Source organism: Pogona vitticeps, chromosome 1 (assembly GCF_051106095.1).
Source record: "Pogona vitticeps strain Pit_001003342236 chromosome 1, PviZW2.1, whole genome shotgun sequence".
Taxonomy (NCBI): Eukaryota; Metazoa; Chordata; class Lepidosauria; order Squamata; family Agamidae; genus Pogona; species Pogona vitticeps.
Genome location: NC_135783.1, coordinates 288,261,721 through 288,273,816, shown reverse-complemented (window position 1 = coordinate 288,273,816; position 12,096 = coordinate 288,261,721). Strand labels below are relative to the sequence as shown.

Here is a 12,096-nt window from a genome sequence, read left to right as displayed (position 1 = left end):
AATTCCTGGGAGATATACAGAATTATTTATTGTGGGTTTTTCCTCATGCCCTGATGAATTAGGTAGGCCCACATTCAATCCGATAGCTGGCTAGATTACTTTGAAGATGGCAAAGTAACTAACAAAACGTACCTGGCCACAAACTGAGTAAAATGAGTACCCTGCTCACCGGAAGGCAAAATGTTCCTTGCATAATTACCCTGTTTCCCCAAAAATAAGACCTAACCTGAAAACATGCCCTAGTATGATTTTTCAGGATGCTCGTAATATAAGTCCTACCCCAAAAATAAGCCCCAATTAAGTGAAACCCCGCCCTCCATCACTGTGCAGCAACCAGAAGATGTCATGACTGTATTTGAATAAATGTAGACTGTTGTGCATAAAAAAACCCCTGAAAATAAGCCCTAATGTGTTTTTAGAGGAAAAATTAATATAAGACCCTGTCTTATTTTCAGGTAAAGACGGTATGTTGTAAATCAGTAGTCCCCAGCCTTTTTGACACCATGGACCAGTTGGGGGGACAGAGTCTGTGCATGGGGGCGCAGGGTTTCAATGCATTCCAATGGGGAAACTGATTTCGCTAAACAGCGATTTTCCCAGAATGGATTGTCGTCGTCATGCGGGGCACAACTGTATTTTTGTGTAGCAGCAACAATAATGTTCCAGATGATGACAGAACTGCTGGATAGCTCGGTGGTTTAGCTCTTTGGCTGCAAAGTCAGAGGTTGGGAGTTCATTCCCCACTGTGCCTCCTTGACAGGGCTGGACTTGATGATCCGCAGGGCCCCTTCCACCTCTGCAATTCTACAGTTATGATAACTGATAACTTTTAGTTCCCCAAAATGCTGTATTATGCCATGGCTGATGACATCATCCAAATTGTGCAGTGTAACAAAAGCAACAGGATTCTGGCTAGTGTTAAAAATAAAAATAATATACATTTTTATTTTTATCAATAAACTTTTGATTCTCCACAAAGTGACATCAATATGTCTATATAAAAGATTAACATACAGTAGAAGTAAAGAGGACCTGGCGTGCTCTGGTCCATGGGGTCACAAAGAGTCAGACATGACTTAATGACTAAACAACAAGAATAACAAGAGTCTCTCTTAGTATTTGAAGAACTTAAAACATAAGAGCCTTGCTGGATCAGGCCAACGGCCCATCTAGTCCAGCTTCCTATATCTCACAGTGGTCCCACCAGATGCCTCAGAGACCACACGAGACAACTAGATATCACTCACCTGCAGCAGGCATTTTGAAGTACCATCCTTTTAAGCCTAGAGATTACACATCCCCAACATGGCTTGTAACCTGTGATGGACTTTTCCTCCAGGAATCTGGCCAGTCCCCTTATAAAGCCATCTAGGCCAGATGCCATCACCACATCATGTGGCAAGGAGTTCCACAAACAACATGCTGGGTAAATAAATCTTTTCTTTTGTGTTCTTACTCTCCCAATACTCAATTGGAGAGGATGTCCCTTGGTTCTGGTATAGCGTGAGTGGCAAAAAAGCTTCCCTCTATCCACTTTATCCATCCCCTGCATAATTTTATACATTTCAATCATGTTTCCCCCCCCCCCCCAGGGTCCTTTTCTCTAGACCAAAGAGCCTTTGCTGTAGCCTTTCCTCATAAGGGAGGTGCCCCAGCCCAGTCATCATTTTAGTCACTCTATTCTGCGCCTTTTTCCACTATGTCTTTTTTTGAGGTGGTGACCAGAACTGTACATAATACTCCAGTCTAACTCTGGAAGCCCAGGTGGACTCGGTGGCCGGGGCACCTTCCTTCAGCTGCGGAAATTGTACCAGCTACACCCTACCTGGACGAGTGGAGTCTCAGGGCAGTTACACACGCACTGGTAACATCTTGCATAGATTACTGCAATGTGCTCTACGTGGGGCTGCCTTTGAAGACGGTCCAGTGACTGCAACTGGTCCAGAATCGAGCTGCATGGCTGGTGAGTGGTGATGCCGCTAGGGAACACATCCAGCCAATCCTGTTTAAATTACAGTGGTGCCTCGCTTAGCAATCGCTCCGGTGAGCGATGAAATCGCTTAGCGATGGAGTTTTTGCGATTGCAAAAGTGATCGCTTTGCGATGGTCCCTATGGGGTTTTTTCGCTTTGCGATGATCGAGGGGAAGCAATCATGGCAAAGCGACCCTTTTTTAACAGCTGACTGGCGGTTTCAAAATGGCTGCCGGGAAAACAAAATGGCCACCCGCTGTGTTTCCTCGCTTTAGAGGCACCGAAAATGGCCGACCCTATGGAGGATCTTCACTTAAAGGTTAGTTTTTAGCCCATAAGAACGCATTAATCACATTTTAATGCATTTCTATGGGCTTTTTAATATTGCTTAGCGATGAAATCGCTTAGTAATGTTTTTTTCCGGAACGGATTAACGTCGCTAAGCGAGGCACCACTGTATATTGGCTACCAGTTGCTGTCCGATCCCAATTCAAAATGTTTGTTTTGACATATAAAGCCCTAAACGGCTTGGGCCCTGGATACCTGAAGGACCGCCTCCTTCCATATGAACCTACCCGACGGTTGAGATCTAGCCAGGGGGCCCTTTTGAAACAGCCCTCCCTCAAGTAGGTAAGAGGGATGGCTTGTAGAAAAAGGGGCTTTTCGGCAGCTATCCCCAGACTATGGAACACCCTCCCGAGGGAGATTCATCTGGCACCAACGCTGATGACATTGCAGCACCAGGTCAAAATCTTCCTGTTCCAGAAGGCTTTTAATTGAAATAATATCAACTGTGGGTCCTGATGGCAATTTTAGAGTACATATTTTAATTGTATTATCTTTTTAATTGTATTTTAATTGTTGTAAGCCACCCAGAGACCTTTGGGTAGTGTGAGCGGCATATAAGTTAAATACAGTGGTGCCTCGCATAGCGATGATAATACGTGCAGCAAAAATCGCTGCAAAGCGATTTCGTCGCTATGCAAAATAAAAAAGCCCATAGGAATGCATTAAAACCTGTTTAATGCGTTCCTATGGGCTAAAAACTTACCTTTAAGCGAAAATGCTCCATATGGTGGCCATTTTGGGTGCCCAGTAAGCGAGGAATCCGTCCCTAAACACAGCGGGTGGCCATGTTTTTTACCCGGTGGCCATTTTGGACCCGCCGATCAGCTGTTTTAAAATCATAATTTTGCGATGATCAGTAAGGGAGGCAGGGTACCGATCATCGCAAAGCGAAAAAACCCCATTCAGACCATCGCAAAGCGATCGCAAAATCCTCATCGCTATGCGATTTCGTCATTAAACGGGACGCCCGTTAAGCGAGGCACCACTGTAAATAAATAAACTATATCTTAACTGTACTTGTTCATCCCCCTGGTACCCCTAGACATGTAGACAGTTCAAAAAAATTTAATATATTAATATATATACAGTGGTGACTCGCATAGCGACGTTAATCCGTTCCGGATTAATCGTCGCTATGCGAAAACATCGCTGAACGGAATAAAAAAAGCCATAGGAACACATTAAACTTTGTTTAATGTGTTCCTATGGAGGATAAACTCACCGTTCAGCGATGTTCCTCCATAGGGGCGGCCATTTTCGGTGCCTCTAAAGCGAGGCAGCACAGCCAGTCGGCCATTTTAGAACCGCCGACCAGCTGACCGAAAATGGCATTTTCCCCCAGGTGAGTGGCGGGAGCTTCAAAGCCCCGCCGCTCAGCTGGGGGAAAATATCGGCAGTTGGTGGTGGCTTTGGATGGATCCCAAAGCCACCGCCGACCGCCGACATTTGCCTTCCGAGGTCTCAAAGGGCTTCCCCACCACACATTGGAGAAAGCCCTTTGAGAGCTCGGAAGGCTCTCAGCGGCGGCGGGGACAGGGTAGGGGGTGTCCAAATGGATTCCAGGCGAAGCACTGGAAGCCATTAGGAACCCCCCTGCCCCCGCCGCCGCTTGGATCCAGCCCCCGGCCGGTTCCCCTTGCATGGTCTGATCCGACCATGCAAGGGGAACCGGCTGGGGGCCGGATCTAAGCTCCTACCGCCGCCGCCGCCACTTGGATCCGTGGCGGCGGTGGGGCTTGGATCCGCCTCCCGGCCAGTTACCCCATTCATGGCCGGACTCCTGAGAGTCCGACCATGGAAGGGGAACCGGCCGGGGGGCAGATCCTAGCCCCGGATGCCTGATAGGCATCCGGACCCCTGCCGCCGCGGCTTGGATCCGCGTTGCGGCCGGCTACCCCATCCATGGTCGGACTCCTGAGAGTCCGACCATGGCGGGGGTAGCCGGCCGCGGGGCGGATACAAGCGGCGGCGGCGGCGGCAGGGGTCCGGATGCCTTTTAGGCATCCGAAGGGGAATCCCGGCAGTGGCCTCGGAAGGACCCTTCCGAAGGGTCCTTCCGAGGCTACCGCCGGCATTTTCCCCCAGCTGAGCAGCGGGGCTCCCGCTCAGCTAGGGGAAAATGCCCCCTCCGAAGGGGAATCCCGGCGGTGGCCTTGGAACGACCCTTCGGAAGGGTCCTTCCGAGGCTACCACCGGCATTTTCCCCCAGCTGAGCAGTGGGAGCGGTCCTTTGGAGGCTCCCGCCACTCAGCTGGGGGAAAATGGGGCCCATGGGGAAAACATCGCAAAGCGATTTTTCCCCATAGGCAACATCGCAAAGCGATGGCAAAAGAGATTGCTTTTTTGCCATCGCTATGCGAATTCATCGTTAACCGGGGCACTCGTTAAACGAGGCACCACTGTATAGAAAGATACTATAACATTTTTATTAAAATGCCTAGAGTGGTCTATTGACTAGATAGGCGGGATATAAATAAAATAAATAAATAAATAAATAAAATTTTAAAAACATACTTCTCAATGGAATTAAGAGGTTTCAGGGAGCAGATCATCATCAGGAACTTCCATAACTCACAAGAAGCAATTCTCTTAAGTGGCAACATGGACATTTATCACACTGCTTGGTCTGCTCTGGTGACAGGCTGGTTCACTCCTTTTGCATGTGACCAGGCGAAATAAGTGCCAGCATAAACCAGCCCATTCTCAAAGCATTCTTGCCTGCACCTTTCTGGTTCCCTGTCAGAGGCTACCCTATTTTGCTGTGGGCAGGATGATTTCATTTTGGTTCATTTTCAGTAAATGTAATTGGTGGGATTGAACCAAAGTAAGGTTTGCTGTTCTCAATTTCCCAATATTGTTAAGTGACTTAAACACACTTTAAAGCCACTTAAGAATACTGGGAAATTAAAAACTTTCCTTACTCTTTTGTGGAAGCAAAGGATTTTTAAGTCTATTAGGGCAGCACTCAGACATTGTATCTTTTAAGAAAAAAATAAAAGCACTCTCAGGAGGAAACAGAATGGGGCAAGAAGAGGAACTTTTCTTTTTTTGTTCTCTCTTTTTTCTTCAAAGGGAGATAAACTAAATAGGCTTGCCTTAGGTGTATATGCCAAGCGTACACAAGGTTTGAACCGCACAGCATACCTGACCTCTAAGCAATCTTAAGCAACCCTGTTTAGCCCCCTCCCCTTGGTCATCTAACCAAGCTGCAGCCAGCCTTTTCTTTTCAGAAACTAAGACATCTCCCAATTTGCCTCTTCATTTGAAATGCACTATTAGGTGTAATGTGGTATCTGTACATCTACTAGTACTTCATTGAGTCTGCACTGAGACTATCTACAGATCACATGTCTACATCAAGCATGATATTCAGGGTGTCCTGACTCCATCCTAGCCTCTTAAACGTTTATCACCTAGTCTGAAGAAGAATTTTAGATAACTTTTAAATCTGTGGCATTTGAGGTGATCTGAATGGCAGTAATGAAAAACTACAGTTTTTCCATAACTGTATGGAAAACACAGTTGGATACAATGGAAAACTCCATAAACCAATATACTTGGCTCTGATTTGGGAAAAGGCATAAAGCAGATACAAAGCCTTATATTTCTATATGTACAGTAGTACTATAATCAGATCCAATTCTTGCTAATAAACCATCAGCCATTATTACTGATTGCAAAACTGATTTTAACTGTTCCAAACACCTTTCAAACATTACAATCACACACAAAAAAAAACTATTTCAGGAGTTATATCCTTTTCATTGACTACATCAGGGATCTCACTCATATCAAACATCATCAAAACCAACATACCAAAAAGCATACATTAAAAAAACTGTATAGATGTGCAAAGAGAGCATTGAAGAGATTCCTAAATAAGTGGTAGAACCAGCCTTTTTACACAATTCAGACACACCTAGAGAGATTTTTTTTAAAAAAATCAAAACATGCTTCACTTTTTTTCTTACTCGTAATATACTACCGTTGGGACTAAAGAAGAGCAGCGTGTGAAGCCCTAATCCGTGGTAAGTGACCTTGAGTGAGCACCATGCTGGATTCCTGTCCAACGGCAGTCAAGGGAGCAGCGATAGCTCGGCTCAAAACCTGGAAGCCCCAAAAGAAGCAGCGCCAGAGAAAGAGGCTCCGGACCCGAAGGCACGTGTTTTGCCATCAGGAACAGAAAAGAGAGGTTAACATCGAAGAGGATGCCGACGATTACTAGGATGTACCTCAGGCGTTAAAAAAAGAAAGAAAGAAAAAAGGCAGAACCTGGCTGCTGGGCATTGGGTTGGCCTCGGAGGGTGGAACGGAGCCAAGGGTGGGCAAAGGCCCCCCACGGAAGAAGCCGGGCCAACGGCTTGCTCAAGGAAAAGGGCGGACTCACCTGCCCAGGCGCCCAGGTGCGGGCCCACGGCCCCGGGGTTGCCCAGCACCCACATGCGGACGACGTACACGAGATACGAAACCGCTACATACAAGAAGTAGCCCACGCTCAGCAGTCCGACCCAATAGAAAAGACCCGAGAAGGACGAGAAAAAGGATGCGGAGGCCGCCATGATTGCTGCTGCTGCCGCGGCTCAGAGAGTTCACAGCAACGAGGGCGACGACCAAAGCAGGACTGAGCCCTCTAGGCTCCCACCAAACCTACCCCCGCAGCGCAGCCCCACCCCCCGCGCCGCAGCCATTGGCTAATTCAACCCGACGCGCGATTCCCCATTGGGCGTTTTGCGGCGCACCGGATGTTCAAGGGCGGGGAGGCCCCCTCGTAGGAAGAGGGCGCCTCTTGTCATTTGCTTCGGTCCCCTTGACGAATCGGCTTCTCTCCCTTCTAGGGTTTCCTCCGGGCGCACATGTTTGGGCAAACACCCTAGGTGGGGGAAAGCTCCTATTGGCTGACGGCGTCGCCATTCATGCGGAGGTCCGCGCTCTGCCTGCGTGGTGGCCTGAGAATTCAAGCTGAGGGGCCGGAGAGTTTCAGGAGGCTCTAGTCTAGCGTGTGGCGGCGTCTTAACGCGGGATGGGCTGCCTTCGCTCGGGGCTCGGCTCGTGGGCTCGGCTTGGCTTGGCTTCTTTTGTCATGGGAGGAAGCTGATAAGGCTGCTGTTTAGCCACAGACCCGTTTGCACAGCGAAATCCACCACCGTTTCTCTCCCCCCCCCCAAATCCCACAAGAGAGAATTGCAGGGAAGTCTAGAAGGGAGAAGGAAATGAAAACGAGGCGGTGAGAGAGGTGTCGGAGCCCTTGGCCATCAAAGCATCCTAGCAAACCCTGACTTCACTCAGAGGAATGAACGAACTTCAAGGGATAGCGATGGGGATAGCGATGGGGCCCAGAGTTAGACCCCATATGATATTTCTAGCGAAGAGATTCTAGACTTTGTAGTTTTTAAAAAAGTAATTTTCTCATCTTTTGGTTGGTTCATCTGCTCATGCAGAGCAGTTTTACAAAAAGTCCATGGCTCTTAATTGCCCAGTCAAGAACAAAACGTGCAATTGCTTTATATTACAAAACATGTCCTTTGCAACAATGCAACACTCATTGTAAGATCTACCCCCTCATCTACTGTCAGGGTTGCAACTAAACCCATAGGGAGAAAGGTGAAGTGGGAAGAAATGGCAAATAACATCATAATCCGTGTTGCTCAGAGAGTCCCTAGGCTTTACATCTGTGAGTTTAGGCTCTACTTCTCATTACTCTAGAAACAAGCCATGACAGGCTTGCCGAGCTTTTACATGTTTCAGGAGAGGGGGAGGGGTGATTGTACATAATCCGGTGTGTATACATGATAGCGTGCAATGCATGGTACCCACCCAAATTGCTTGCATATAAATTCTGCTGTAGCTTATAATTAGTATTATACTATCTGAGATAACATTTTTTTGAGATCTCACCAACCTTTCTTTCATAATTGGAAGAATTACCATAGGCTTAGAATGGGACTGTGCAGATCTGCTGCATTAGAACATTTAACCTAGAGATACCAAGAATTAGGGATTTTCCTTCAGTAACTGAGAAATGCATGTTCTTCATGCATTTATGATAAGATTTTAACATAAGAATCAGTGCAATTTTAACTGTTTGTTAACTTTAAATGGTTTGTGATTATATGGAATTAAATTTGGTGTTCAATAGCGTGCAGCCTGATTGGAGTGTTGAAATACTGGACTAGAGTCTGCATTCAAATTCATGTTCAACCACAAGGTCACTGTATATCTTCGAATGAGTCATTGTATGTTACAGTAGCTGAACTGACTCTGGATAGTTCCCTTGAGAATAATCAAAGCAGAAGAACTATGTATGTAACCTTGAATTCCTTGGAGAAGGAGCAAGAAAAAATGTAAGAAATTCTATAGGCCAGAATTCTATTGGATATTTATGCCAGCTTGAACTACAATGGTGTGTAAATCACTGGCAAACTGACACTAGTTACAAACTGCCACTTATATTTCTCAACATGCACCGTCACACAACTGATATATGAGCCTCAACTCCTTAACTAGCAGAAATTCATTACAATAGTTTACAATATTATACTTCATCGTCGTTTAGTCGCATAGTCAAAGTTGCTTTGATGACGCTGTCCAACCATCTCACCAACATATTATATTTATGCCAGTGTATTTTAGCAGTAGGACTCTGCCCACCCTAACATAGAACTAGATATGATTGTTGAATCAAAAAAGAAGAAGAAGAAGAAGAAGTCTTGTTGAATCAATGGAATTACATAAGTGGTGAATCACCAGAGATTCACTGATTTGACAGATACACTCTGGATGAGACTAATATACTGTATATACTATCACCTCATTAGCATTATACAGTACTTTCCTTCACTACTCCCAATAATTTGAATGTGCAACATGATGTTCTAATTAGCAAGCTAACTAGGTGTGGGCTGGGTACAGCAAGTGTCAGGTTGATAAACAGCTACATAATTGTCAGAGAATGCTTATCAATGACTCCTCAAACTGGGAGAAGGTAACAAGTGGGTTACCCCAAGGTTCAGTCCTGGGTCTGGTGCTCTTCCACATTTTTATTAATGATTTGGAGGAGGGAGTGCAGGGAATTAAATTTGCAGATGACAAAAAATTTGGTGGAATGGCTAACAGCTTGGGAGACAGGCATTGATAACAATATTATATTTGTTTTAATATCATACTTGAAGCAGTATGTGGACCGAGAACTCCCAGAAGCACAAGCTGGATTTTGAAGGGGCTGAGGAACTAGAAACCAAATTGCTAACATGCACTGGGTTATGGAGAAAGCCATAGGGTTCCAGGAAAATCATCTACTTCATTAACTATGCAAAAGCCTTTGACTGTGTGGACCACAACAAACTATGGCAAGTCCTTAAAGAAATGGAAGTGCCTGACCACCTTATCTATCTCCTGAGAAACCTATATGTGGGACACGCAGCAACAGTTAGAACTGGATATGGAACAACCAATTGGTCCAAAATTGGGAAAGGAGTATGACAAGGCCGTATATTGTTCCCCGGTTTATTTAACTTATATGCAGAATACATCATGCAAAAGGCTGGATTGGATGAATCCCAAGCCAGAATTAAGACTGCTGGAAGAAATATTAGCAATCTCAGATATGTAGATAATACCACTCTGATGGCAGAAAGTGAGGAGGAATTAAGGAACCTTGTAATGAGGGTGAAAGAGGAGAGCGCAAAAAATGGTCTAAGACTCAACATCAAAAAAACTAAGATCATGGCCACCGGACCCATCACCTCCTGGCAAATAGAAGGGAAGATATGGAGGCAGTGACAGATTTGACTTTCTTGGGCTCCATGATCACTGCAGATGGAGACAGCAGCCCCGAAATTAAAAGACGCCTGCTTCTTCGGAGGACAGCGATGACAAACCTCGACAGCATCTTAAAAAGCAGAGATATCACCTTGCCAACAAAGGTCCACATAGTCAAAGCTATGTTTTTTTACAGTAGTGTTGTATGGAAGTGAGAGCTGGACCGTAAAGAAGTCTGACCGCCAAAGAATTGATGCTTTTGAATTGTGGTGCTGGAGGAGACTCTTGAGAGTCTCCTGGACTGCAAAGAGAACAAACCTATCCAAGTTCCAAGTTTAAGTTTATTGCATTAGCTAAAAGCCGTCACAATTGCTTAAAATACAAATATAATCGAATAAAATCAGAATAAAATCACGGAGATATAAAATAATAGGAGACTGTTCTTATCTGGGAGACAAAACTATCCATTTTGAAGGAAATCAACCCTGAGTGCTCACTGGAAGGACAAATCCTGAAGCAGAGGCTCTAATACTTTCACCATCTCATGAGAAGAGAAGACTCCCTGGAAAAGACCCAGATGTTGGGAAAGTGTGAAGGCAAGAGTAGAAGGCGACAACAGAGGACAAGATGGCTGGACAGTGTCATCGAAGCTACCAACATTAATTTGACCGAACTCCGGGAGGCAGTGGAAGACAGGAGGGCCTGGCGTGCTCTGGTCCACGGGGTCACGAAGAGTCAGACACAACATAACAACTAAACAACAACATACTTATTGCAGGTCTTTTTAATTAAGTTGTGGCCCTTTCATTCTGACTCTTGTCAGCCTTTAGGAAATGTGCAGTCATATGAAATTGGGGCTTGGTTTGCTTATTTAGTGTTTCCTCCACTATTCCCAACAACTGGAACGTGGTTTAGATTTTGGAAATTCCTGGTAGTTTGAGCTCTCATTTTATTTGCTGTCCATTCTTCTCAACGCCATGGACCCACTGGCATCATTTTACTCTTCACGTATCTGAAGACATTCTTTTGAAGCTTTCATGTTGTTATTAAGTGCTATCAAATTGCTTCTAACTTAAGGTACCCTGATACTGTTTCTTTGATATATGAGGTGATATATGGTTTATCATTGCCATCCTTAGTGATTTTCCATGGCTGAGAGGTGATTTGAACCCAAGTCTTGGTCTGACATTTTTCACAATGCAAACATTGGTTAACTCCGAAGTAAGATTCTATAATTTCTTTTGGCTTTTCATATAAAAGAGAAAATATATTTTAAGGAGGAGAAATTGTAGCATCTCTTCTTTCTGCTCTCCTAAAAGGTTAGTGTATGTTTTATCTATTTATTTAAATTATTGTTAACTTATTTAAATTACTGTTACCCCACATTTCTCCACAAAAGGACCTAAGGATGCTCGGGACTCAATTTGTTGTGTACTATCAAGTCGGAACTGACTTCTATCAACTATAATAAGAGTTTACAAGGTAAGCAAGATATTTTAAGGACTGGTTTTACCAGATCCAGCCCTTTAGCTAGTTTCCATGCCAAGGCAGGTTTGCTGACTCCCAGTCTCATTCTATACATTACTACACCATACTGGGTACCAATAGATTAGTAACAGGAATTTACTGCTTGGAATACTCATTGGACTATGCTTTGAATGCAGGCCCATTATACCTGATGTGTTTGAAAAACTTCCCATGCTTACCCACCCATTCTTCTCTTATAGAAGACATTAAGAACAGCACATTTATTTTGTATTCATGCAGATTCTTTCTGTCCTGTGTAAGAGATGAGAAGTAGGGCATTTTTTGATCTGGGGGAAATTCCATAGGGATTACACACCACTCTTAATGTTTCCCAAGGGAACAACAGCACAATGTATGAAACTGCAACATTATTTTAACTTACTAATGTTGGCTTCAGCAGCACATATTCTAAAATTGGAACAACACAGGAAAGATTAGTATGGTCTCTCTGCAAGGAAGACCTGGAAATCTGTTAAGTGGTCCATATTTTA

General features: G+C 44.8%; 1 protein-coding gene and 1 non-coding gene across 3 annotated transcripts in view; one reads left to right on the top strand and one right to left on the bottom strand.

The window, feature by feature from the left end:
• HSD17B12 (hydroxysteroid 17-beta dehydrogenase 12) overlaps nt 1-6,975 on the bottom strand; it is an 88,881-nt gene extending 81,906 nt beyond the window's left edge. For both annotated transcript variants that reach the window (XM_072985962.2, XM_072985963.2), the window contains exon 1: nt 6,708-6,975. In XM_072985962.2, coding sequence (XP_072842063.2) covers nt 6,708-6,879 — 172 coding nt within the window. In that variant the 5' untranslated portion in view covers nt 6,880-6,975. The remainder of the gene's footprint in view (nt 1-6,707) is intronic.
• A 5,016-nt stretch (nt 6,976-11,991) lies between these two features.
• LOC140703613 (U6 spliceosomal RNA) lies at nt 11,992-12,096 on the top strand. Its single transcript, XR_012082917.1, has one exon. It is a non-coding gene; the product is annotated as a U6 spliceosomal RNA (small nuclear RNA).